General features: G+C 41.6%; 1 protein-coding gene across 1 annotated transcript; it reads left to right on the top strand.

Annotated features, from left to right (window-relative positions):
- On the top strand, positions 1–26531 carry RALB (RAS like proto-oncogene B). Its single transcript, XM_064718278.1, has 5 exons — positions 1–155; positions 15652–15808; positions 16890–17098; positions 19807–19984; positions 22099–26531. Exons 2-5 carry the CDS (start codon positions 15695–15697, stop codon positions 22216–22218), a joined length of 621 nt encoding a protein of 206 aa, XP_064574348.1. The 5' UTR covers positions 1–155; positions 15652–15694; the 3' UTR covers positions 22219–26531.
- Positions 26532–26743: the final 212 nt, after the last annotated feature.

Raw genomic sequence — 26743 nt, forward strand, 5'->3', positions numbered from 1 at the left:
AGGGCGGAAGTGCGCGGCGGGGGCGCGCGGGCGGCGGCGCTGCCCCCTCAATGAGAGCCGGGGCGCGGCGGCAGCGGGAGCAGCGGGGCCGGGGGGCACAGCCGAGACGGGAACCGGGCTGGAGCCGCCGTGCGGAGCCGGGCCTTAGCCCCCAGGTGAGAGCGGGCAGCGGCCTCGGGATCCCCCAACCCCGGGCCGGTGGGGGCCTCAGCCGTCCCGGCCCCGCGCCCTCGGTGAAGGCAGGCGGGAGTCGCTGGCTCCTGGCCGCAGCCTGGGGACGTGGCTGAGCTCCCCCGTGTCCGCGCTCTGCGGAGAGGGAAGGAAGGAAGGTGCCACCGGCAGTGCGGGGCAGCCCCTCTCTCCCGGGTGTGTCGGGCGAGGAGAGCCCCACGGTTCCTGCCCGGGGGTTCCTCGGCCCTGGGAGAGCACCGGGGCTGGGCGAGGGCAGAGCGGGGGCAGCCGGTGACCGTCGGGCCTGCGCGGGAGCCGCCGTGGGAGGCGAGAGGCCCCGCTGGTGGATTCGGCCGCTGCTGCGGCTCCCGGCGGCGCCGGGCTGAGCTGGAGCCGGGGTCCGCCGTGGCTCCTGCCCACAAGTGGGACGTGGGGGAGGGAGAGGCCGAGGACGCGCTGGCCTTGGACGTTAGTGCAGGCTGCCCTGCCTGCTCTTGCTGCCGTCGGATAAGCGATAAGGTTTCGTCTGCGGGAGATAAACAGAGGGCTTGGGATGCTGGTGGTCTCAGCTGAGCCATAAGTTCCTGGCTAGTGTTGTTTTATCTGGGTATGTTCTCTCTCTGCCCGTTTTATCCTCCCCGCAGCCTTACCGGTGTAGATGTTGTAGGAAGGAAGGAAGGGTGGTGCCCGAGTGTGACCTTACCTGCAGAAGGGCAGGGAGGCAGGTGGGACACAGCAGCCCAGTCGTGTTTCCTGAACAGCTGCTGCAGCCCTAACCCGGGCATTCTGCTGGAGCCCTGTTGAATCGGTTCTGTTCTGAGAGCAGGAGACTTAGTCCTGACTATGCCTGGGTGTTTTCATGGTGGAAGGGAACCAGGAGACTGCACCTGCACAAGGAGCAGCCTTGCCCTTGTCAAAGCTGAAGTCTGCAGTCTGAGTAGTTTTGGGTTTTGCTTTTTTTTAACTGTTCTAACATTACTTCTCTGGTTCCAAGATCCTTGTTTCTCTTCTGCGGGACAGGGAGGTCCCTGTCCTCATTCTCACAGGTACATGATTTTCAAGAAAAGCTATTTTTTTTTCTTAATGTCTTAAACACTCCATGCCCTGACCCTCCACCTCCCACCCCCCAATTACAGTTGTTAAAGTGAGAGTAGGAACTAACAAATCGGAACCAGACTTGTGGTTCTTGGAAGTGATGTGCTTGAAGGCTGAAAATAATTTTATTGATTGTAGAGAATTTAATAGTAACAGCTCAATTTTCCTTGACAGTAGCATCTTTGCACTTATTCATGCATAGCAGACTTGCTAGAATAATTTTAACTACTTGGATTTTTGCTTATGATCAGATGATACCAACTTACCATGGTGAAATATTTTGCATTTCTTTCCTCTATTAAATACCTCATTTAAAAATAAGATAACCTTCAGACTAGTCCTGTAAACAAGTTTCCTGTGTTTGACTTTTAGTAGTAAATTGTTTATTTTCACTTCTTTTGGAGTAAGCCAACTTGATTCTGTTTTGCATTCCTGAAAGAAAGTGAAACTGACCTATTTTTGCTAGTGTTATGTATATACTGCAGAGGAATTTCTAGTCTAAAGATTTAGGAGGAATGCTTTACAAAAGCTCTTAACTGAAAGCTTAATTTGACCAGACAATATCCTTTCTTGGCCATCCTTTAAAACTCTCAAACTTGTCTCTAATTGTCAGTGCAATGGTACTGGAAATCTCAGTAGAAGAGCAGTTGAGGCATTTTGATCAAATCAAGTCAGTAATGATGGGACACTGCCTGGACCACTTGGAAGTGTACACTGAAATCCTGGATGGTTTATATTTTCTGTGATCTAGTGCCTCATTTGGACTCAAGGTTTTTTCAGCTGCTTAATTGATTTTGCACCTACTGTTGTTTGACCAAATGCTGGATAAAATTACTTGGTTCTCTAGGAACTGTTCTGCTCCATGTGAAGCTTGGACCCCAACTGTCCTGTGAATGGAGCAGAAATGGCCACATGAAACAGTGCAACAAGCTCTAGCATCGTGGTTTGGGAATCTGGCTCATCGTTTGTTCTTGTCCTGTAAACCTGCTCACTTTCCTTGCAAGTGGATAATTGCACAGTGACTCAATCATTTCCTACTAACTAGATTCAAGCTCCATGTGACTGATTAAATGAATTGCTTTCTATTACACAACGGATTCATGTGAATTAATAGCCTGTCTTAGCAGGGGCACTGAGGGAGCCTGTTTCTCCTGACAGCTGTGCAGGCACTGAGCACCCATGGGAGTGCAAGTGCACACTGGTATCAGTCAGTAGGTGCCTTGTGCCTCTTGCTGTAGCCAGCACTTTGGGATGGCAGTGGTGGTGTCTGGGGCTTTGAGTGAAAGGCAGTGCCTGGGGAGGCCACAGAAGTGGAGAAATGCAGGTGCTTGGTGCTTTTCACTCCCTGGGTGCCTGACTTAAAGTAACTTTGCATGGCTCACTTGGGAGATGAGCTGATCCTCATTATCAATCAGATTATATAGCAACCTATATTTTCTCAAACTCATTCTGTGTTGAGTTGGAAATACTCTCCTACTGATAAAAACCTGCAGATTTTAGGTTTTCTCTTTGCATCCACCTTTGAGCCCCATGTCTCTGCTAACTGTTTGGCATCACTGTCAAGCAGTGGTGATAAGATTCCATTGCTTGTTACCTGCTATTACTTGGAGCAGCAAGGTCAACAAACTGGCTTGGTTGTTTCACTCTCCTAGTGGTAATAGTCAATTTTGTGGCTTTTGTTGTATGATACAGTTGATGCTTGACTCTTGATAAGAGGTTCAGAACATGTATTTTAAAAGTCCTTGCTAATAGCTGCTGTGGAGCAGTCATTTTGTTGGTAGTTCTTTTAGCTCATTAAACAGAAGTAACCAACTTCCTCCATGCCTGCCCCAGAAATATCAAGTTGTCTTGTCATTTAAGCAAGATAAGTCTGCATAACTCATGCTTTATCTCTTCATGTTCTCCCAAATACTGCTTTAATAGTAATATTAGAGGATCTGTTTTGTCTCTTGTGCTTGAGATGTGCAAATGTGTTTTTCAAGACCTGTCAAAATGAAAGTCATGGAGTCTTGTAATGTGAGAATGTTATTTAGGCTGATGTGTAAGTAGCTGCTCGATTCTTTATGGTAACAAAGTGCTTGTTTAGAACTTCAGCTGTTTTTGTGGAACCTTGAGCCCAAAGCCCTCCTTGCTGAAGCTGTTGACAAAGGAATAATGGTTGATTACACGAATATGAGACTTAATGGAAATGCAGTCCTGACTAGGAAACTTTGCTGGATCACAAGTCCAAGACCGAAAAAATCAGTTCTGGGATTATAAGCATTTGTTAAAGATTTAATCCTGTCAGCCGTTACTTTGTGAATTAGTGCTGCTGTCAGTTGAAGTGATTAGTGTGAAATGTTTTAGGCCACTAATAATGCAGCAAAACTGGAGTTTTTAATATGTTCTTCTTAAATTTGGAATGTGTCAAAACTAATCTGAAGGCAAAGCATAGAGCTGGAAAGCTGAGAACATGCTGAGTTAAGCAGATGCTGTGATTTCTCTGGTTTCTAGCTCTATATATATTTTTACCTGGAGTGAAAGATTATTTTTCAGAAGAGTACTGGAGACTTAGACTTAGCCCTATTTTGGGCATGGTAGATGGATATATTAAAGAATGTTTCCAGCTTGGATTTAATATTGATGACTTTTTTTTCTTTTTCAAGCTGGTGGTTTGAATCACAGGTTTAACAGAGGAAAGAATCCCACTTTATAGTCAAGATTGTTATAGAGTACTATATTACAGGTTTATACTTTACATGACAAAGCACTTTAAAATATTATTTGTAGGAATAATCTTCCTGAACCCTGGACTTCATTCTGCAGAACACACACTAAAGCATTAAAGTGGCTTTTTTTTTTTTTAGTAGGTGTTTTATAAGGTTAGGGCTGCCTTGCTTAAGAGGATGCTTTTGGGTGCCAGTCTAAAGCAGACATTTAACAAGTGAAGTAGTTTTAGATCAAGTTGCATGCCAGTTGCCTCAGCTTTCCAGAAAAGAGGTGGTTTTACTAACTGGGGAAGCTGCTCCCTGATTAAAATGAATTCATTATAAAGTATGTAGTGATCTGTGATGCAGCCTTTCCACTAAACTGCTGCTGCAGTCAGAAACTCCTCTCCATGATGGTATTCTTCTGCTATGTAGTGCTCTTGGCTTACTGTGAGATCTCATTTTGGGTAGGTAAGGAATTCTCATTAGTGTACTCACCAAAAAGTCTCACTGACTGACTTTTATGGCAGCTTTCTGCTTTTATCTACCATGTCATAAAATAGAATAGCCAAGAAATTTAAAGAAATGGTGTTTCAAAAGACAGCACCAGTTTCAAGCATGCATTCCAGTCTTTCTTTGCACTTTATCATGTTTTAAATCACAGTTTAAGAATCAATTTTTTAAACAATTCTGCAGGCATTGGAAATTTAAAGTTTGTGTTATAGGGCAAACTAAATTCAAAGTAGGCTTTATTGGTTGAATCTGTTCTGAAGTTTTAATGGAAGGAAACTAATTAAAAAATTATTAGGCAGACCAGTTGGTGGTGATACTGTGCATCTTTATAGTATTAGATAAAGTTTCTAATGAAATGTTAGTCATGATGGATTGGCTTGTGCAAGTTGAGAAATGAGCCTTCCCACAGATAAGATTGTAGCAGCTGCAGTGCTGGGCACAGACTTGACTTAAAGCTGCTGAGGCTGAAGGCACTTGTGGAGACTGCCCAGTCCAGTGCTCCTGCTGACTGCAGGATCGTCTCTAGGCAGAGCTTTGTGCCCTCCTGCTGTTCTGATGGGAGACACAACTCTCCTGCTTGGTCTGTCCTGAAGAGCCTGTGGCATCCACACAGCAGCGCTGTAGCCGTGAGAGCTATCCCAGCTCATCCCTGTGGTCCCAGTGAGGTTCTGGCCCTGCAGCTACACACAGACCCCAACATGTCCAGCTCATTCCCTGCACTGCATGCATTAGTGTATGGCAGCACACCCTGTTGTGCTGATTTCCCAGGAAAGGCACGAGCTCTGGGATGAGCTGGCTGTGTATCAGAATATTAGTTTTTTATTCTGGTTAAGTGCTCTGCAGAGATAGGAAATGTCTCCAGGAGCACACAAGACTAAATGCACAGTTTATATTCTGCGCTAGTTCTGTATGTTCATGTGACCTGTCATTTGCTAGGTCATAAAGGGAAGTGTCCTGAGCTCAATGTGTCCTAATTCTGTGTTGAAGTCAAGTGGTTCTGAGTTAATAGTCTGCCACCCAAACCCAGAGTTACCAAGCATGTTATATTGTGCCACTCCTAATTCTACAGCACTCTGGAGGCTGTGTTGAAGAGCACACATTTGGCTGTAAATGTTTTTATAGTGGTAGGCACAGCACTATGAGGCCAAGGATAGCACTTCTCCCATAAGTAAAGCTCTCCACAGCTTTTTAGTCTTCTTGACTATAGGGCTGCTGAAATTGCATATGACCCCTGTACTGGTGTCCTAGTACAGTTCCCATTTGAAGACAGAAACACTGCTTTTGGCTTTGATGTAAAGTATATGAATGCAGTAGTCTGAAAAACTGTCTGTTATTGAAAACATTTCCAGTAGAAAGGCAGCTTCTTGCATGTACAGGATACCTTGGTATGCTATTCTCTACCTCACTGGGGAAACTGGAATGAAGAAATCTATTTAAAGGTGACATAACACAGCAGCTGAATTATGGGTGCTAAATGTCACTGTTGTTTTGTGAGATGTAAAAGCATTGATTGAAAGATGGAGGGAAAGGTTCGGTGCTTGACACTTGTGTGATGTTGCCTGATTGAGGGAGCTTAGTGACTCACTGTACTCATCTGTGAACTCTGCAGTGAAGTCAGTGAAGTGCTTAAAATAGTGGAAGTACCTTCATAGGCTATAGGAGGGTGATCCCTGAGTGCTCCTAGGGAGCTGGGATTCTGTGGTTAAGTGAGCTCAGGATGGGGGATTATTACTTGCCTATCTGCACCAAGTGTGGTCTCAGCAGTGGCTTGCATTTCCCCTAATGGAGATGTGAGCATGAGATATAAGTTCAGTTTGTGAGCAAGCAATTGAAAGGGCAGAGACAGTTGCTTCTGTGGGTATTACCTGAACAATGTTTGGACTTGTGACTTATCCCAGACATCCAGTTCACTAAGGAAGCATGATCTAGTGAGGTACATCCTTTGGGGGAGCAACAGTAGCAGCTTGTGGTGTGTCTGCAGTGTGTGGTGCCATGTTTGTGAGACCAGTGTGCTGGGTCTGGCAGCCCCCTGTTACTGGGTAACAGCACTGAGAGCTCCTGCAGCTCTGCAGCACACTTCTCAGTGAATGGGCATTTGTTGGAGTTTGTGAAATCAGTGGTGGTGATGGCTTTCTTGTGGAATATATAGCTGCAGCTTTTGCACTGAAGCAACTGAAACATGTTGTAACCTCATACTGAGGTAAGATTTTGGTTATTTTGAGCTCTAGAGTGCCACTTAAGACCCTGATTGTGTGATCTGACGTGTTTGACTTTGCTGTTGTATTTGTTAGGCTCTTGGGGATCCATTTAAAAATTGGTATGAGATTACTTATTTGAAGCATGTCACCACTGTCTCTTAGTGGTCTGGTGGACTTTGTGTATGCTGTGTATCAAAGATGGACATGTTTCTGCATGGGTGAGCTTTCAAAGGAAGTGTAGTTGAAATACACTTTGCAAGTCAGTGGGAGTGAGACTCTTGAGCAAGTCTGGAGTGTCACTTTTCTGGTATGAGCCAAATTAACTAGTGTGAACAGTGCTGTCATAATTCACCCTGAGTAATTAGGCAACTAGACTGTTATCACCACAGTGACAAACTCTTAGCATAGTAATACTGATTAATGGTATTAACTCAGTCTTTTTGTTTGTAGAAGAATTCTGACAGGTTTTCTAGCAAGATCTTGCAGGGTAAGAGCAACATGGTAGATCCCTCTCTGCTGTAGTCTGTCTGCAATGTGTCTTCTGGATGTTTAATATTAGACTTGGAGGCTTGCTGAAAGAACTTGGGGAGGTCTGGCTAGATATCTCGCTACAGAAGAAGTGGTTTTAGCTGTAAAGGCACTACTGTCTTATGACTTTCTCTCCAGGTAACACTGTCTTGCTGAAATAAAGAGTATATTCTGTCTGGTGCTACACATGCCCTACTAGCTGCTCTGTACTGAGTAATATGGAAAATCATGTGGAGAGTGGTTTCTTACTTATTTCCCCATAAAGCTCTGTGTAACTGTGATGCTTGCATGCTATCTGTGCAACAGTGAGGCAGTTGTTGTAACTGTGCTGCCTGCATGCAATGACAATCTCTTGATGCTGTTGATACCTGGCTCTTAAGAGCATTAGCTGTACAGCATGACACTGCAACCTTATTTACTTATATATAAATGTATGTGATTTTTTCAGGGGAGTGGGGGAGTGTGTGCTCCAGTGCCTTAAAAGCACTCTTGGAGGGAAGTTCTTTCTCTTCTCTGAGCTACTGCTCACAAACAAGTTACTTGGCTGTTTTTCTTTCACTCTGATGGAATTCTGAAAATAAACAGTCAAAACCAAGCAAACAACAACAACAAAAATCCCCTCAAAAAAACCCTGAACAAACAAATTCAGATATTTAAGTTCCTTAGGAACAGGGATATGTGTTTGCTTATATTTAACTGCAGCATAAGATCTGAGTTTTAAAGGGTTGCTTTAAAGTGCTGCTTTTCTGAGCAATGGATCAGACTGATTCTTTCCCGTGACTAAATCTTTGAAATTTGCACCCTTGCTACAGACTTGGACAGGATTTAGTTCCAGTTTTTCTTAGACATCAAGATTATTCTTAGCAAGATTATTGGCTTGAGATTACTGCTGATGTGTAAGGTAATATCTTTCTATTTGTAATGAGTAATCTAGAATAGTCCTGTAGTGAATTATGTGAGAGGGCATATATTTAAGAATTTCATCTAATAAGTAAATGTAAGTTAAATGCTGTTAGATTTGCTTTCCAAGGTGCAGTTGCAGTAACAGCATCTCTGAAAACTTGTAAGAGTTAAGCTGTGCTTAGCAAGGATGGAGGGGATTGTGGGCAATGTGAGTATATACAGGTATTGTGTACTTAAAATGGATCACTGTTGTGGTGGTCCAGATCCAAACAGAGCCTTGAAAGATGCAATTATCCAAGTCTAGCTATAACCTGCTGGAAAGAGCAGCATGATAGACTTTGTAGGTTGCAAGGACAATGATCAGTTAAAGAAGCAGTGCACCTGGGTATCTCTTGTTCTTCCTGTTGTACATATTAACTGTAGGTGCCAAAAAATATTTTGTATTCTAAGTCCACTCTTCTCAAAGTCACTTGATCTTATTAAACTTTTTTAGTCTAAGTGAAGAGCTGTAGATGGCTTTGCATGCAAATGTGTGGAACAGTGAAAAGTATGGAGACCAGGGTCACTAGTAGGGATTCTTAATCCTAATTGGCTGGTATCCAGTGGCTGGGTGCCTGATGCTATTGATACTGTTGGAATATTTTAGTGTGATCTGTGTCCTCTTCATGCATGCAGAGAGGGCTCCTGATCACAACTATATTAAAAATACTGGTTTTATTCTCCCTGTGATATTTTCCAGATGAGCAAGTCTTAGGGACTCTCCTGCAGTACAAGTTCATCTCACAGTCTGCAGTCTTTCTTATTATGGATGCTAACACTCCAGTCTGATTCTTTTGATGAAAAACAATTCTGAATTGAAATGGTTCTTCAATCTGTGCCTGTCATTTCCCCAGCCTTGTAGGAAATAGAGAACAAAAATGACCTGGCTTCAGGGTCTGGTTTAACCTTTAACTGCTGTAACAAACTGAACTTGCTAGTCCTGGTCTTGCTTCATGTGCCTGTTAGCAGTGTATATGTAGCTCCTGCCAGAGCATATTTGTGACAGCCAGTATCTGTAAGTGTACACACAATTCTGGGGGATTTAGGCAGGATTAGTAACTAACAATAATTGTCTGAAACTGGTGTAATGTAGCTTTCAGTGTATCAAGTAAATGTATTTATTCTGAGTGTTTTTCTGTAAGATTTAGGGATATAGTTGTTGCCACTTTGAACAAGAATCTAGCCTATATAAAGAGGTTAGGTCCCTTCATGTGTACAGAGCAAAGTAGCTCCTTGCTTTAAATTCTTTTCATCCTGATATTATAAAGTATTAAGTTTTCAAAATCTGTTTTGAGTTTCCTTTCCTTTCCTTATTGTGGCAACTGCAAGTCTACTGGTAGATCTTGGGGAGAGAAAATGCCTGATTGGCAAAAGCAAATCTGAGGTTTGGGTTTCACTCCAGTGCTCAGCCTGGCCCCTGCAGCAGGGTGGTGGCTGCCCCTGGTCTGGGGAGCGAGTTGTGATCAGGGCCAGGGCACTGCCCTGTTTCTGCAGCAATGTAAGCAGCTTGGCTGCTAAACCTTCTTTGGCCTTAGCTGTGCAAACTCCCTTCACATCAGCACTGAGGCATTGTGGCCTGGCAGGTGTGAGTGGCAGGCCCGGTGGGCTGTGCTGAATGGCTCTGCTGCAGCAGGAGATGGGCTGGAACAGCCCAGGGCAAGAAAGAGGGGACTGAGGGACAGGGGATGGTGATGGCAGCACTGGGTGATACAAATGGGGACTGCACAACTACCCCAGTGTGCTCGGGGAGTCATCTCAAGCTGAATGAATTCTTTGATCCAATTAAACATGGCTCAGAAAAATCTATAAGCGCAACTGAGAAGGTAGAAACATCCAGCATTACATGGGGAAGGTTATGAGGATATCCCAAGCAGAAATTTCTACCAAACACATCATGATCTCAGTTTAGCTTGGAAACCATTAACTGAATATATGCCAAAAGGTAAGATATTAATTAGCACAGCAAGAGAGGACAGAGTAGCATTTATAATTTTTCAACCTGCATATCCTAAAATTTTCAGTGGCATTAAATATGTCACTGAATCTCAAATGGGTTTTTTTGGTTGAATTACCGGTTGGAGCATTTACAGTCCATTGAAATCTAATGGAATTTCAGTACTTAAATATTTTCTGGGTAACCTCAGAATGGCTGAGGAGCTCTTACAGTTCATAGCTCAGTGAGATTGTTAATTAGTTTTGTGATCCAGGGAATTTCTGTGACTGCATTCTTACGGGCATATCACAGAAGCAAACACTTCAAAGCCTCTAATTCATATTCTGATAAATGAGGATCACTAAAATACCATTGCAAAACCTTGCTCTTTCTGTGCTGCCTTTTGATGACATCACATTTAAGTCTTTATAATAGGTTGAATACCCAGATTTTCCTTTAAAAGTAGGTATCTGAAGGGTTTAACAAAGCTCCTCTGTCAAGCTATTGGGCTAAGGGTTTCTAGAATCCTGTTTAAAAATCCAAAGAATGGCTGCTTTCAGTGGCAGGATAGCAATGAAAAGAAATGTCCAAAGATATCAGCTGCACAGCAAGAGAACAAGGGCTGATCTCAGCAATTTTGAGCTTAGAGCTTTATTTCAGTTTTAAATCTCAAACTGAATGGAAGAACTAGCAGCAATTCCAATTAAAGCCTTTGGAGGGTCTCAGATTCTTTTATTACAGCAGCAGAATATTTATTGGAAAACAGGTAGACTTAGTGAAGCTTCTCTTTTTTTTTCATGTACTTGGATGAACGCTAGCAAAGTTTCTTGTGAAGTGACAAGAGTGTTTTTCTTTAAGTGTTCTGCAGCTGTGGTCATCTTAATGCTCATGAAATAAACAGGGATGTGAAAGTGTGGTCTGATTTGAAATACATGTAGTTATTCAGTCATAGTCTTTGAATCTTGGTTTTAGGTAAAGCAGTCCTGTTTGTAAACTGTGTTCTGAGCAGTTTTACTGTTTAGGTTGAGAGGGTGGAGAAAAAGCAGTTTACTCAGATGTTTATAAACAATTGCCTTGAAGTGCTCAGTTTCAAGAATGACACAACATTGTTCAGGAGGCTTTAGTTAACCTGCAGGAATTGTAATTAAACAGATAAGGGAAGGCTGAAGTAGCTGGTGAGTTTAGAGTTAGATATCTTCCATTGAAGGTGGCATGGTTTGATTAGTCCTGTGGCCAAGTAGAGATCTTCAGAAGTCTAAATCAAAACAGCTGATTAGTAGCTCCTATGGTTTGAATTGTAGATTCTGTGCTTCATGTGGGCAGCCTGTGGCTGGTGTAACCTTCCTTCCTTGATCTGAAGAGCACCTTTCACCAGCCTCACAAAGCTCCTATTGTGCATAGGGCTGTGTGTTACCTATTATAGAATAAATGCAGCATCATCAAGTCAGTGGGTTAGTCCTTATCTTTGAAAATAAATGAAACAGGTAATTACTTCTATTTTCTCGAAGAAGAAAGGCTGCTAGAAGAAGTTTATTCTTTGGTTGTAAAGTTTATGCCTTGCTGAACATGGCATCTGTCTAGCAGTTTATTTCAAAGCAGGGTGAATGGTAACCAGAAGGAACCACCTCCCCTACCTCACTCCCCCAAATAAACTTTCAGAAGGTTTGGGGTGTGGTAGGTATTCTGTTTGGTTGGTTGGTTGTTTTTTGTTTTGTTGTTTGGGTTTTTTTTAACAGCTTATGACACTTAGCATATGAAGTTCAACATGGTGTCATTAAACCCGAGGGTAAAGTGACAGATGGAAGTTTAATAGATTGACTGACTGCCCAATGGATTGTTTCTTGTCCTCTCAGAGAAGGGTGAATCTTGCTGGAAAGTAAACTGTGCCCAAACAACACGTAAAGAGCAGTAGGGGAGAGGAGGCATCGTAGCACAGCATTAGGTGCCTTGTCTGGACACCTACTCAGAGTGTGCCCTTCAGCATATGCAGTAAGACCCTTTGCCTTAAATCTGTGCTCCTTAGACTGAAGGGATTTGAGTAATGTTTTAAAGCAACTGCAGTTGTCACAGGTTCTTCTAGACACTGCTCCTTTTTTTGAGTAGTGGTCGTATTTCCCAAGTCTTGTTTTTCTGTGAACAGATGAGTTAATGTCAGTGTCTTGACTGCCTCAAGGATGCCTCATGTACAGAATAGGAAGAAAATTCATCCTTGCATGCTCTAAGATAACAGAGGAGAGAGCTTCCACTTGTGTTAATAGATTTTGAGGTTTTTTTACTTTTTTTAACCTCAAGGAACTGTTAGATGTGAGCTTTGAACCATGTTGTGTAAACTGTTTCTTGGGCTGGAGAAGTGGAGATAAAAATAAACAAACAGTTGGCTACAATGCCTTCTCTTGTTGTTTCATTAGAATATTCCCATTATAGTCTCACCATGCCCCTTTCTGAAGCAGTGATGTGCTGTCAGCCTGTTGTGTGAGCACTGCTGCTTCTGCACTGATACTGACTGTGTTAATCCTGTGTCACACTGCTTGAGCCTTGCCTTGTCCTCTGTTCTTGTCTCCTCACTGCCTGTTCTGGAGCATGGCTCCCTCTGATGCCACCAGAGAGGAGCTGCTTTGTGTGCAGCTTCTGGGACTCACTGAGTGCACCCTGCACAGGGTCTGTGTTGTGAGCACACTGCTGCACTCACACGGTCACTGTAGTCCTGATCCTCTGAAATATTTGACTGGCACTTGGAACAGCTCTGCAGGGAAGATCAAGTGCCTTGGCCGTGAAGAGCTTTAGATGCAGTCAAACTAAATTTTTATGCTATTGGGTGGATTTTGTTTACCTGATTCATAATCAAAGTATAATATTAATAGTGTGAGGCTGACCTTGCAGTTTCTACAAGCCATTGTTGGGGTGGAGCAGAGAAGGAAGGATTGAAATATTCTCTCCACTTACCTTTATGATGAACACAAGCTTGTTGTTATTTTTCCTAAAATACAACTATTAATTTACCATGACCATCTAAAGATTTGGTATTTGTATTGACAGAAAGAAAAGTCTTCTCTTGGCTATTAGTAAATTATGCCTTTATTGCTGTTGCATAGCACAGTGAACTTAGTGCTGCTGCCTATTACATATTCCTGTTTGTGATACCAGAAAAATGTCTAATTTGAAAACTTTTTATTAGATAATACAACAGTTACAACAATGTTAGGATGTCTGATAGAAGAATACTCACAGGTTAAAACCAGTCACAACTATATGAAAATTAGCTAAGGGTCACACTCCAGAAAGCAGCTTATCTACTACTGTGAAAGCCAGACTACTCTTGAGCTAGGACAAAACAGCATTCTCTACAATTTAAGAGCAGGCTGTGTTGTTTCTAGAACACTTAAAAGTCCCTGAACTATCTCATTGTGTGGCCAATCTGTAGCTCTTGTTTCTTGGGTGTTTATGTCCAAGCAAGCTGAATTCTGATTCACTATCTGTAGACCATGTGGACAATAGGCAAAGCAACTACTTCTGGAGTTTGGGTGCTACCTGTTGTGGTTTTACACATTCCCTTGGCAGGGAAATGTTCTCTTCCTCTCCTGCCTGTCTGGTGACTAAGAGTTAAAAATCAGTCTCTGTGGCAATGGCTGAATTCACTGTCCCCAACAAATATATGCTTGTGCTGTACAGGGAGAACCTGTGCAAAAATAGGAATTGCCATGCCCCATTTCTGTACTAAGGAGTGTCCTGGATGAGGGAGCTGATGTGTAACATAATAGAGAAGATTACCAGAGGAAAATATCTGTCTTCACTTACCAGTGTTTATCCCAGAATGAGCACTTAAAGATGATTAATTTGCATTGCTGTACTAAATGTATGTAGCAAACAGGTGTGAGTGAAAAACTCTGCATGGAAAAGTACTGCTGCTCAGATGTTTGAAAATGCTGTCTTGAGGGCACTTCTTGATTGTTGGCATGTTTGTTCTTGTATGCATGAGTCAATGAGAACTTAGTTTGATTTGTTGCTTTTCAGAACATCAAGTCATGACAAGAGGAAAAAATAGTCACTGTCAGTGTACTCTAAGGGCAATTGTGCAGACTGGTCATGGAATTGTCAGTCTCAGAACACAGGGCACATAAACTGGATTGCTTGGAGCAAACTGCTTTCAGGGAGAGGTTTGGACTGGACAGTATCCAAAGGTTCCCTTTCCAAGCTAAATAATCCTATAGCACATTTGTAGGCTGATGATCCCTTAGTCTCTTGTTAATTTTCTGTAGGCCAGCTGATTGTCCTGAAGCTTTTTCCAAATACTACTGAGTAACTTCTGCTGTTGGCCTTGTGTTTCCATACAGTAGCACTTGCTGATGTGGCAGTTGCAGTGTTTTTCTAGAGTAATTGTGTCCAGGTAAATTTGAGACTCCTGGAAGGTCCATTGCTTCTGGAATAAAGTGTCAGGGCTGGTACAGCCACTTCCTGTAACAGGAAGTGTTTTCCATGTTTTCTGCATGGTCTGCTGGTTTCCTTACAGCTCCTGCTGGGATATGAACAGCTGGGGTCCTTTGTGGTGCTCCAAGGACACAAGAATCTCTATGCTGCCATCTACCATATACACATCATGTGTCTAAAATACTACTATTTGGGATTAATATTCTGTGTGGAAATCCTGACTGGTGACATATCTTTGTTTCACTTATTTTTGCTTTTGTGTTCACTGTGCTGTCCTTAGAGATGCTGCTCTGTGCTAATCAGTGTGGCAGCTGCTGCTTGTGCTTCTGGTACAACTTCTGTGTCCAACTACTCTTAAAAAACCCAACCAACCAAAAAAAAGAGGCAGTATTATTTTTAAGGAGCCTCCAGTTATTTAATTACTAGGCTCACATAACACACAAACAGAGGCTTGTTAGCTAGGGCTTGTTTATTGAAGCTTACTCCTTTATGGCTTAGCAACATCAGGAGGAGAATTGGAACTGAGATTTTTTTGCAGTAAAGCAGGATTTTTTTTTTTCCTAAGCAAATTAGATTTGCAGCATCAAAAGACAGGAAAAGTGTGAAATAAATGGTAATGGCATGTCATGAGACTTTCTGCTAGAAGCTCCTGCAACTTGTTCCTGCTCATTTACTGTGTATCTCTGCTGTTTTCTTAGCCTACGTAGGGAGAAGATCAAAAGCCAGATTTCTATGAGCAGATCTAAGGTAGCTGTATCAACATTAAAGAAATATTTTAGAAAGGTGTATTGCCTTATAACAAGAACAATAAAAACCACTTAATTTCATATCTTTTGAGAAAGACTGGGTTTTTCTTTAGAATCTGCTCTAGACACTAGTCTTGTAGGCTGGGTTTACAAGTTAAGAGTAGCTTGTTAAAAACCTTTGACACTTTTATTCATCATACTGTTGTCACAAACAGAAGGCGTTTGTTTTAATACCTTGTCCTACTCATACTTTAGGCATGGTTTGCATGCCAGTGCATTGGAGTGGCCCATTCCTTAGGCTTGCAGGGCAGGGTTTTAATCTGGTCTTTCAGCACTTGTGAGACACTTCACCTGCATGCTACCCTGATGTCACCAATGTCATGGAAGGGTGACTGTGCTGCTTCTCTCTGCAGATCTGATTGGTTGCCTGGCACTTCGTCTGTGGCAAGCAGGACAATGGCTGCCAGCAAGAGCAAGAACCAGAGTTCCTTGGCCCTCCATAAAGTAATTATGGTTGGCAGTGGAGGTGTGGGTAAATCTGCCCTCACACTTCAGTTTATGTATGATGAGGTAAGTAACTTTGGTTCAGCTTCTCTAAAGCACAGATTCATTGGGCTTGCTAAGCTTTTTTCTGTGGGACAGGGGAACTAAATGGGATGAGCAAAAGACCTGATGACCCAACTGGCAGGTGCAGGATGTAGAAAGCTGGGAGGTGTGTTCTCTGGGAACATCTCTGGCTAAAGGTGACAAAATTAATGCTTATTTGTGAAAGAACTGTCTTCAGAAGTTATGCAAAATCTATGGGTGCTTGTGTACAGAAGCTATTACTACTTGAACTTTAATTTTGTAATTTAGGTCAGTTAAGGCTGAAGTCAGAAGTAAACGTTCTAGCTCATTCTGAGCCAGGTGATGAAGTAGGCATGTTCATAGCATGAATTCTTCCATACTGGTTTACAGGAAGCTAGATTAGGCAGCCTGCACTAGTATGTGAAGGAATACATGATCCTGTAGGTCAAAAGTTAGTATTTATCTATAGGTTGTCCACACATGCTATAGTAGTGTAAATATCTGAACATGATGTAGTCATTAATGAAAGCCAGCCAGCTTAATTGTTGTGTTCTGAGGCTGAGAGGCTCTTTACCTCTCTGCTTCTCTGCTGGATGTGTGCCGTTGAACTAAGTTGAACTGGCAGTGGCTTTGTGGATCTGATCAATTCTGAACGGACTGAAGCATGTGTCCGTGTAATTATGGAACAGGCTTTCATGTTCAGCAGCTGGATGCTCTCATCTACACCTGTTAAAATACCTGTTCCTGAAGTATATTCAAATGCATTTTCTTAAAGTGGGAGATCTAGATAATGCCAGCACATTGCTTAACTTATACTGCAACTCTGTTCTTAAATTGTACTGAAATTGCTGACGGTGTTCTGTGTAGCAAAACTTGACTAGGCAAATTGGCTCTTTGATGTATTAAGGGCTTAAATAATTTGCTTTTAATAGTAATACTGAAAAAAAAGTGGTGGAACTTAGTGGCTGACTGAATTATGAGAAGGTTTTGGGGAATTTAAATGTCACAGAAGTGAAAGAAGGAAGATAGACAAATACTGAGACTGTATGACAGTAATTCTAAACACTGATCCCTTTCTTGTCAGTTTGTAGAAGACTATGAACCTACCAAGGCTGACAGCTACAGAAAGAAAGTAGTTCTGGATGGTGAAGAAGTTCAGATAGACATTCTGGACACAGCAGGACAGGAGGATTATGCAGCTATCAGAGATAACTATTTCCGCAGTGGGGAAGGGTTTCTTCTTGTCTTCTCAATAACAGAGCACGAATCCTTCACAGCAACAGCAGAGTTTCGGTGAGTAGCTTCTCTCTTAGGCAGGGGAAGTTACCCAGTTCCTCTGTTGCTCTGACAACCCTGCCTAAAAGCTAGAGCTCTTTATTCTTTGTCTGTTACCATTTGATCAATAAAAGTGACACCTGACCATTTTGCTCTCAATAACTGATAACCTAAACCACAGTATTCAGCCTCTGGCTTTAGTCATCTTCGTGCCTGCAACTTACAAGTACACTATGCCAGCAGCAACTTCAGGCAAGTAACAGATTCTTGGACTCCTAAAACAGGCATATTCCAGCCAATTTTCAGTCTTCATGGATGTGAAGTTTAATTATCTTAGAGCAGTACTTCTGGAATTAAGTCTGTCTTTTGGCCAGGTTTCAGACACAGTATTGCTTACTGCTAGAAGCAGGTGCTCTAAGGAAGGGAAGGATTAGCCTCCACTCTCAGGTATGGATTGGTGCCAAGCAAGGGTTGGCAGCCAAGCATTGCTATTGTAGGCAGACGTATTCCTAGAAAGACACAGGGTAGTAGTAAGCACTTCCATTTTTCTTATTGGGATTAGCACTTCTGATGTAAAAATTGGCACCAGATTGACCACAGAAACTGCTTGTGTAGTGTGGGGGGTAAATAGAAAAGGATTTAAACCACTTCTCTGGTTTTAGAATCCATGTAGCCACATTCTTCAGGGCAAATGTTCTAACTCTTTTTGATGATACCTGTTGCCTCACCAGAATGCGATGGAATAGCTATATAGATTGCCTGGAATAGTTATATAACTTGAAGGGAAACTTCCCAAAGCCTAGGGAAAGTTTAGGAGTTCTTTATGCTTGTCAGAATAAAAGCTCTTTATCAGTCTGCCTTATGTTCCCTAACAAGGTTAACAGATACTAACTGGTAATGGAAGTGCTGTAGCTGAGGACACTTATTTCTAGGTTTTTCTTAAAGCTAAGGCAAACTCCCCTTGCACCCCAGAACTTAACATCTCATACCCTTTCAACAGTACTGGGTGACCACAAAATCTTCCTCACATAGTAGTTCTGTGACTTTGTTCTGCTTCAGAAGGCTGACAGTCATGGGACACACAAGCAGAGCTCAGTTTGCTCTAACTGGAGCTCTGACAGGAGCCAGCAGTTCCACTGTTACAGGACTGCAAAACTGAGTACTAGGACTCTTCCTAATGTAAGATGGAGGAAAAGATCAGGTAACACTCAAAGAACACAAAGAAAATGAGACAAGTGGAAACAATTGGGTTTGGCTTATGTGCCTAAGTGAAATAGAATGTTAAACCCAAAGTTTAACGCTTTGAATGAGAGTAGGAGTACTTATCTTGGCAGTTTGGTTTTTTTGTCAGACTTCTTTAACTAGGTTAACAGTGTGTTGGTTCAAGATTCCAGCACAGCAAAACAATGAAAAAGCAATGCTAGCCCTGAAGATGGGCAAGAAGGGCCTAAGAGCTTTGTGATGCAGAATCTCCTACTTTTCAATGGTTCAGAAGTAAAACAAATAGTGAAATTAGTTAAATGGAATATTTAGGCTCACATGCAAGAACCAGCTCCTTGGTCCAGGAAGGAGTGGGGAATGGGTAGTATGAGTCACCAGCATCCCAGGCCAGACTGCAGAGTGGTATTATTTACTGCAGATCAAAAGGCTCCAGAATCCTAACGCTGTGAAAAAGTTGAATACTGGATAAACGATAGGGTTGTCTTTAAACCCTAGCTCCCCTGCTGATGCTATGCATTCAGTGTTTGCTTTCAGTGCCTCTTTAATCTGAAAATGTGTGAAGATGCAGTTAAATGCAACAGCAGATTGTCTGCTTCAGTGTTAATGCTATTTTAGAGTCTCATGTACTCTCCATACATTGTTATTTTGTAGATGGAAAATGCAGGCATCTGAAGTAGTGTGGTGACTCGGTGAGATGAGAGGGTGTAGCACTGTGCTCATGCCTTGTTTAGCTCTTCTTCATAACTATTTAAAAATAGTTTAGAGTGGTAAAGTTCTTCCAGCATCCTAGATGGACAGCAGCTTGTGTCAGTCTGGTTTCAGCTTGTGTTTTACCCCAGTAAAGAACAGACTGAGCCTGGTATGTAACCTCACTCCATCTCCTTTCCTGGATGCTGGTACATCCTGGTAGCATGACAGGTTAATGCTGGCAGTGAAATATCTTCCTGGAGTCTGTGAAGGAGGAAGGTTGCTAGCATTTTAGTTCAGAATTGTGTAGTAACTCTCTCCTTTGGGTAAAGTTTAGGGAGCCATTAGGAATGATCTCTGCCAGCTACTGGGCTGTTTGCAACCTACTGCCTTGGCAAAGACTTGATGTTGCCCAGACCTAGATAGAGATATGATGCAGACTGAATTAAAGATGGTGACTGAGTGCCAAGGTGGAACTTGGCAAACATGGCACTTGTACTCTTTTCCTCATTCAAATGTGAACTCCTGCTGCCAGTTGCTCTTCTGCCATAGTCTTCTTCTTTCCTAAAGCCTGATTACTCACTAACTAAATAATAAAACTGCCTTCCTGGAAGTGTGAGGCTTTCAGTAGTGTAAAGCCCATAGCATTACTATGCTAATCCTGGAATAATTTTCAAGTGTGTGTCCAACTGTTGGGAAATACCCAGTTGCAAGCACTAATACTTTGCAGACCACTCGATCCACTCCACATAAAAGTGTGAGAGTTTTGTTGCTACTGCTAACACAGATATTTTTATTTTGAATACCTCATGCCTTAGGGAACAGATCCTGCGTGTGAAGGCTGAAGAGGATAAAATCCCTTTGCTGGTAGTGGGGAACAAATCTGACCTGGAGGAGCGCAGACAAGTGCCTGTAGAAGAGGCTCGAAGTAAGGCAGAAGAGTGGGGGGTGCAGTACGTAGAAACCTCTGCCAAAACTCGGGCCAATGTAGATAAGGTAAGAGAAGTGACATCTGCTCAATTAGATCATTGCTACTTGTTTGGTACCTGACTCTTGCTGGACAAAAGCAAGTCCACTGTTTGGTTTCTGAAAGCCTAGTTTATTAAAAAAATACCAAAAACCAATGAACTTACTGGAATGTGTGCACTTAGGCACATACCTAGCTTAAGGGAACCTGAGATCTGGAACAAGTTAATGCTATTGTCTTGTCTTAACTGTTTGTACCTGAACCAATAGTTTTTCAGTAGTCCTTTGGGTAAATGGTTCTAAGGATTCTCTAAGTATGTTATTTTGTTTGTAGGGTGTGTCATTCTTATAACACCAATAAATAACAAGCTATGGACAAGTAGAAATTGTTCCCCCTTCCCTATAAAGCTACATGTAATGTGGTTAATCTTAAAAATTTTATTCTTGTTTTCTACCAAGACTAGTTTGAAGTGTGAGAAGAACTTTTTGCTGTGTCCCTGTCCTGTTTTGACTTGTCCTTGGTGGTATAGGACAGTTATTCTCATGTTATTCTGCTGATGTTTTCTTGCATAAACATTGGTGGTGGGATATTCTAGAAAAGAAAGGAATTATGACTGTGGAGTGTTTGTCCTGTATAGAGGACAAATCAATTTCAGTCATCCCCTTTATTTTGTTTGTAGTGAGGAGTTCTTGAAGAAAAGGATGCCTTTTTACTTCACCAATTCACAGAACATTTTATGAAATTACTGTTTGCACCCTAAGGGCTCCAAATGTGTCTTACTAATATGCAACCGTTTAAAAATTACGAATTTTAAGCAGTTTTCTCTTTGGTTAAAGAACACTTGCAGCTAGCTATATTCTTCTAGACAGCTTCCTGCTCTTCTATATTAGTTCACTAGTGGAAATGTTGTTGGTGCACAAGTTACTGGCGGGAACTCCTCCCCTCATTAAAACTGCAGTATATGAAACTCCTGAATTGAGACCTCTTGATTTAAAGAATGGGGCATAATTTCAGTTTGGTGAAGTCACAGTCACTTGCATAAACTGGGTGATGTAGTGAAACATGAATATTTAGACTTGCTTTTTCCTATAAGCATCTCATATTACTAATGAATGGCTAGCTTATTTTATATTTAGACTAGTTTTCTGATCAGCTGGCATTAACAGCAGTGGAGCTGTGTGTCTGGAGTGTACTAGCATGGTGATCCAGATTTGCTGTTACAGGTGTTCACTGGCTAGCTCATGTGGCATACTGGTTGTCCTCTGTGTAAGCACTGTTAGGTGCATTGTACAACAAGGTATTTCTCTTTGTTGTGATTGTGTGTTAGTACTGTGGCAGAATAAAAAAAAAACTTAAGAGGGTTTTGAATTACAAACTAATCTACTTTTGATCAGTAGCATGGTCTTGCTTCCAAGTATCAAAGGCTTGAGAGTTCCCTGTTTGGAAAAAAACACACTTTAGTTCTACACAGTGATGCTAAACTCTTATTCTGTAATCATAAAAATAATTTTAAAAATAATTATTTTTAAATAATCCTAAAAATAAATACTCAATGACTGTACAGCAAAACAGCTCATGCATCTTAAGTGTTATGTACCCAGACATCAGGAATACAGGGGTGAAATTGCCTAAGTTTTGGACAAAAAAATTAGAGAGACATGAAAGGAAGCATGACTTTCTCTGAATTTTTCCTAGACCATAGTTTTGAGAATTTTTTGTGCCCTATCACCTGAATGCTGCACCTTTGTAATTATAGACCAAGCAGAATAGTAACTGCATGGGAAAGACTGGACTCACTGCTTTCCAATGTTAACAGCAATGGAATAGTTTGCTAGGGCACAGACAAATGTTCTCATGAGCTCTGAATGCTGCTTTTGTGCTAGAATCGTATTTAATAAAAATCCCTTAAAACAGGACTGTTGAATGTTTTGCTAGCCAGGTAAGATTGTGCAGTTTTTTGTCACTGCTTGACACACTACATGATTCTGATATTGAGTTTGTCACAGGAATCTTAGTCTAGACTTACTTCTGCTGTGTTGAGTACAGTGTGGTTCTACATCTTTATTTGCTGCTGAATACAGTAGTTTTTATCTGCTTTCTGGTGGCTGATGTTGTTTAATCTTTCTTTGTTTTTCCCTCCTAGGTATTCTTTGATTTAATGAGAGAAATAAGAGCAAAGAAAATGTCAGAAAACAAAGACAAGAATGGCAAGAAAAGTGGCAAGAACAAGAAAAGCTTTAAAGAAAGATGTTGCTTACTGTGATGCTTTGGAACTGTAAATATCTATCTACAGGTGGCACGGATAAAATACCACTAAGGATATAGGGCTGGATTCATGAAAGGAAGTCTGTATTGACTCCCTTATCTTTTGCTTTGCATATCACACCTTCAAAATGTGAAAACAACTTTGCAACCATTTCCAGTATCCAACAAAACCTTTGCCTCCTTAAACTGAAATGGGCTCCATCTTCCAACTTTCAATAGAAATAGTTTCAGAACTACAATCCTTCTGCTTGGTTACACAATGTACTTTTGTATTAACTTCCTTCTAATGTTTCTGTGTGTTTCTCTTGAACCTCTATTGGCCTTAACCAGCACAGCTGTTCAGGTTCAAACACTTTTTCCCGCTGTTGCTGCCCTCCTTGATGGTGCAAACTGCAGAAAGGCTAGATGACACCTAGTAAAGGGTTTGAGTCTCCATCTTCTCTTAGTTGTCACTGATATTTCTTACACTGACATCTGCTGACTTCCTCCCCACGCTCCATGTAAGAAATAGCAACTGACAGTTGAGAGTCAACTCAAAACAAACTTTATTCTGTGTTCTGTTTAGTCAATACAGCATTCATGAATCAAGCCTACAGACTCAATTCAGACTTATTTAGGAAATGCAAAAATTGATATTTAAATACAGGCTAGATGCATTCCCTGCTGGGGTCTGTCTTCTCATCCTTAAATTAGTGGTATGGGGTGAGAAAATGACTGTAAGCCTTTCTTCAAAAGGAATAGTATTATCACCATCTCCCTGAAATGCTGTCCTGGGTTTCTTCCATGTATTGTCTTGACTCAATTACACTCCACATCTGTCATCCTTCCCTTACCTTGTACTGGAATAGTGGAAATAGGTGTTGATTTAATAATCAGTTATGTTTATATTGGAACACTTGTGATGATAATGTTGGAAAGTGAAAACATCTGCATCTGTCTCCTGTCTTGCTGTAGATGAAAATGCTGAATAAGAGTGGGTCCCATCACACAGTCATGGCCTGGAATAGGTGAGGCATATATGTTACCTCTCAATGATTAGCTGGCTAGTGAGCTGTATGGTGTCAAAAAGCAAATGAAGTTAAGCAGTTGCCACATCTGTTATTCACTGTTAATTTTATATGTACTGTTTCTGATGCACAGCAACCTAGCACATGATGAGTTTTGCTGTCAGTTATGCAGTAGTGGTCATGTCTGTTGAACAAAAACAGTCTAGAAGTGGAAAAGTCAGTACTTAGCAGGTTCTGTTGACAGCTGAATGAAATGAACTTTCTGATGCAGTTTAAATGAAGTGCAGTTGCCAAAAATCTCTTCTGTCACTGTGGAAAAGGAGTCTCTTCTGGTTGTGGAGTTTCTCAATGAATTGTGGCTATCTTCTGCCTCCATGGAATAGAGAAACTTGAAGAGTAACCAGTATCTTGCTGGTAACTGGATGCTTAAAACACAGTTGCTTGGTGAAAGGTTGTTCAATGAAGCTCATTGCAGCACTAAATTAACTAATGGTGTTTCTTCCTGAGATGGAGTAGGGAATACTGTTCAGTACTTAGTGTTGTAATTTGAGGTTGAAAAATATTTTTTCGCGTGTACTAGATTGCTTTTGTGCATTCTGTCTCTGAACATTGAAAAAAAGTAAGATGTGATCTATATCAGAACCTCTGTTGACCTGAGGTTTCACAGGGACTTATCACAAACTCATTGTCTTCCATCACTAGTTCATCTTGTCAGGCAACTCATTGGACTGGGGAAACTGTACTAAATAAAAGGTGCTGTAATATTCATTCTTGTCAAATTAAATTCCTTCTTCGTTATTCTTATCTTGTATGGGCAGACAGAAAGGTTAACCAGCTCTGGAAATGCTTCTCTGTGAACAGTATAATTAATTGTGAAGTTGGTTTTGTAATGCCCAGTAGTGTTTTGAAGCAGAAGCTGGAAGCCTGCTGGCTTACAGAACTTGTCACTTGAGCTGTGTCACCTGTGTCTAAAGCCTAAGCATTGAATAGGACACTGGGAGCTGTAACACATCTAACAAAGTTTCCTATTGAACTTCCATGGATAAAAGTCCATTTCTGACTGTTTATTGTCCTTGCAGCAAATGAATGTCCTCTTCTGGAGGAAAGCAACTCAGTTAGGTTTGGTTTTAGTTGAGACTTAACCTTTAAGTCCTTAATTAACCTAAAGGATGAACAACAGTTGAGTTCACATTACAAGCTTATCTAGGTCAAGCCCCTCTGAGGCAGGTTGTAAAATGTGTATAACAAAATTGAATAAACTGACCTTACTGTATGAATAATGAATTCAGCAAAGCTTACAATGAGCAGCTCAGCTATGTTGGCTCAAGAGACTTGAATGCCTTGACCTTTGATCTCTATAGTCTTAAAGTACCTGACAGTATTGATAGGACAGATGAATTTCTTCTCAGAACTGCAAGTCTCTCACTGGTGTTCTTACAGACCATGTGCTGTTTTCACTCAGGTTATTTTTTTTTCTCCAACTGATAAAGCTATGCCACAGAGGTGGACTTCCTTGGAAGAAGGTGCTTGCTGTTTCATGGCTTCATGCTGCATCTCTTCAGTGTTCTGCTCTTGTCACCTGCTCCAGAAAGACTAGGCCTGGAGACTAAAAAAGCAGCTTTTCAGTTTTCCTCTTCTGTACTTGCGACAAACTCAGTTTAACTTGCCAGTTATAGCTGAAAAGACAATAAACAAAGCAGCTACCTTGGAACAGTGGGCAGCAAGCTTTCTGACTTGTACAGGAAGGCAGTAAAGCTGGTCCCCCGGACTGAAATCCTTCTGTCTCCAGCTCATGGTGGAAGTGCCTGAATATGCCCTTTCTGAATAGGGGCAGTATAATTTGGGGGTTCTTGAATGGCTTCCAGGTGTGCTTCACAGGACATCAATGGATATCACCATCAGGTGGGTTGAGTGGAGTGAATATAACATGGCACAGCATCCTGTGAGCGTGTGAGTGGAGCTTTGAGTAACTGGGGGCCAGGTACATCAAATAAGGGATGACTTGGGCAGCAGGGGGTTCGTGGCTGCCTGCTGGCCCTGCTGTGTAGCTGAGGAGACTGAAGGCTGGATTGAAGCTGATGTACTCTATCAGCCTTTGCACGTTGGGTAATTAAAAACCACGGCTTCTCTTTGTTGGTAAAATTTGCTCTTAAATCATTCTGGAGCATGGCTGTAGGCAGGTAACTGGATATTTGCAGCTGGAGGCCATGCAAGACTTGACTATGCACTTGCACTTAAGCATTCAAGTATTATTCTTGCGCAATGGCTTAACACGAAGTCAGGGAACTGTTTACTGCTACGTGCAATCTTCCTTAGCTTCAAGTGCTCCAGTTTTCCTTCTGCTTTGAGCAGAGCAAACAGGCCCCTGTTACAACAAGGGCTAAGTCATTCTATGAAGAAAATACAGGACTCCTGGACTGCAAAGGCAGACTTGACTCTTGAAGAGGAGCATCTCTCCAGGTGGGAGTACAGATGCAGCATGAAGTGTGTTTTCAATGACTTGTGCCCTATGTGTTCTTACACAGACTGATACACCTCTACTGCAATTTCCAGGGGAACACTTGGCTTGATGAGGAGAAAGATGTATGCATATATTTACTGGGCATTAAACTTCAGTAAGATGTTGATCACCATCTGAAGTTCCAGTTGAGTCCTATCTGGTTTAAGTATAATGCTCCAGAATACTTCAGGTCAAAGGTACAAAACTACAATCTGGAATGCAGTAAGAGGTGTGTAGGGGGAATATGCATCTAACTAAATGCTCACCCAGAGCTTTTTTAAAAGCTTTTCAAAGCATTAACCCAGTTCTTAGGCCTGACAGGTCTATCAATTCTTGCTCAAAAAGAGGATACTGTTATCAGTTCAGCTCAGAGCTTATGTAGACAGAAGCTTTCCTTAATTGCTATAAGCATATGTTGCAGTGTTCACCTCCTGTTGACTTTATAGTTGGGAGAAGGAGGGAAGAGGAACAAATAAAAAAGCTATGATTTTCACTGTAATCTCCACACTTCATGGAAATGGCAGGTGTTCCTCTTGGGAGGGGAAGGTGTTATCTCTAACACCAAGTGAGAAGTTTAGTGTAGAGGAAGTGATTGTGATTGCAAGACTTAATGAAACTGCCTCTAAACTATGTATGCTATACTATACAATGTAAATTCTTATTTTTTTCCTTACATAGCTTCAGAGCTTTGTCTCTAACTTGCACAAACATTTTTAATGTCTGTAAAACTGGTCACTTTTCATTATCATGCTAATACAACTGATTTGTATTACTATTGATAATAAAAAGAAAAAATGAGCTTCATATTTGTTTGTTATTGATTTTTACAGCATTCTAAAAGCATACCTAATCCCCAAATTCTTGGATGAGCCAGCCACTGGTTTTCAGTGTTGGTAACTAAGCTTTCTATCAAATATGTAACAAGATTATATTGCAGGCTATGGGAGGGAAGGAAGAGGTGACTGAGACACTCATCATTGGCTTTCTGGAAATGGTATGCATGTTTTTCAGGACTG

The sequence above is a fragment of the Zonotrichia leucophrys genome, chromosome 7 (genome assembly GCF_028769735.1).
Source record: "Zonotrichia leucophrys gambelii isolate GWCS_2022_RI chromosome 7, RI_Zleu_2.0, whole genome shotgun sequence".
NCBI classification, from domain to species: domain Eukaryota; kingdom Metazoa; phylum Chordata; class Aves; order Passeriformes; family Passerellidae; genus Zonotrichia; species Zonotrichia leucophrys.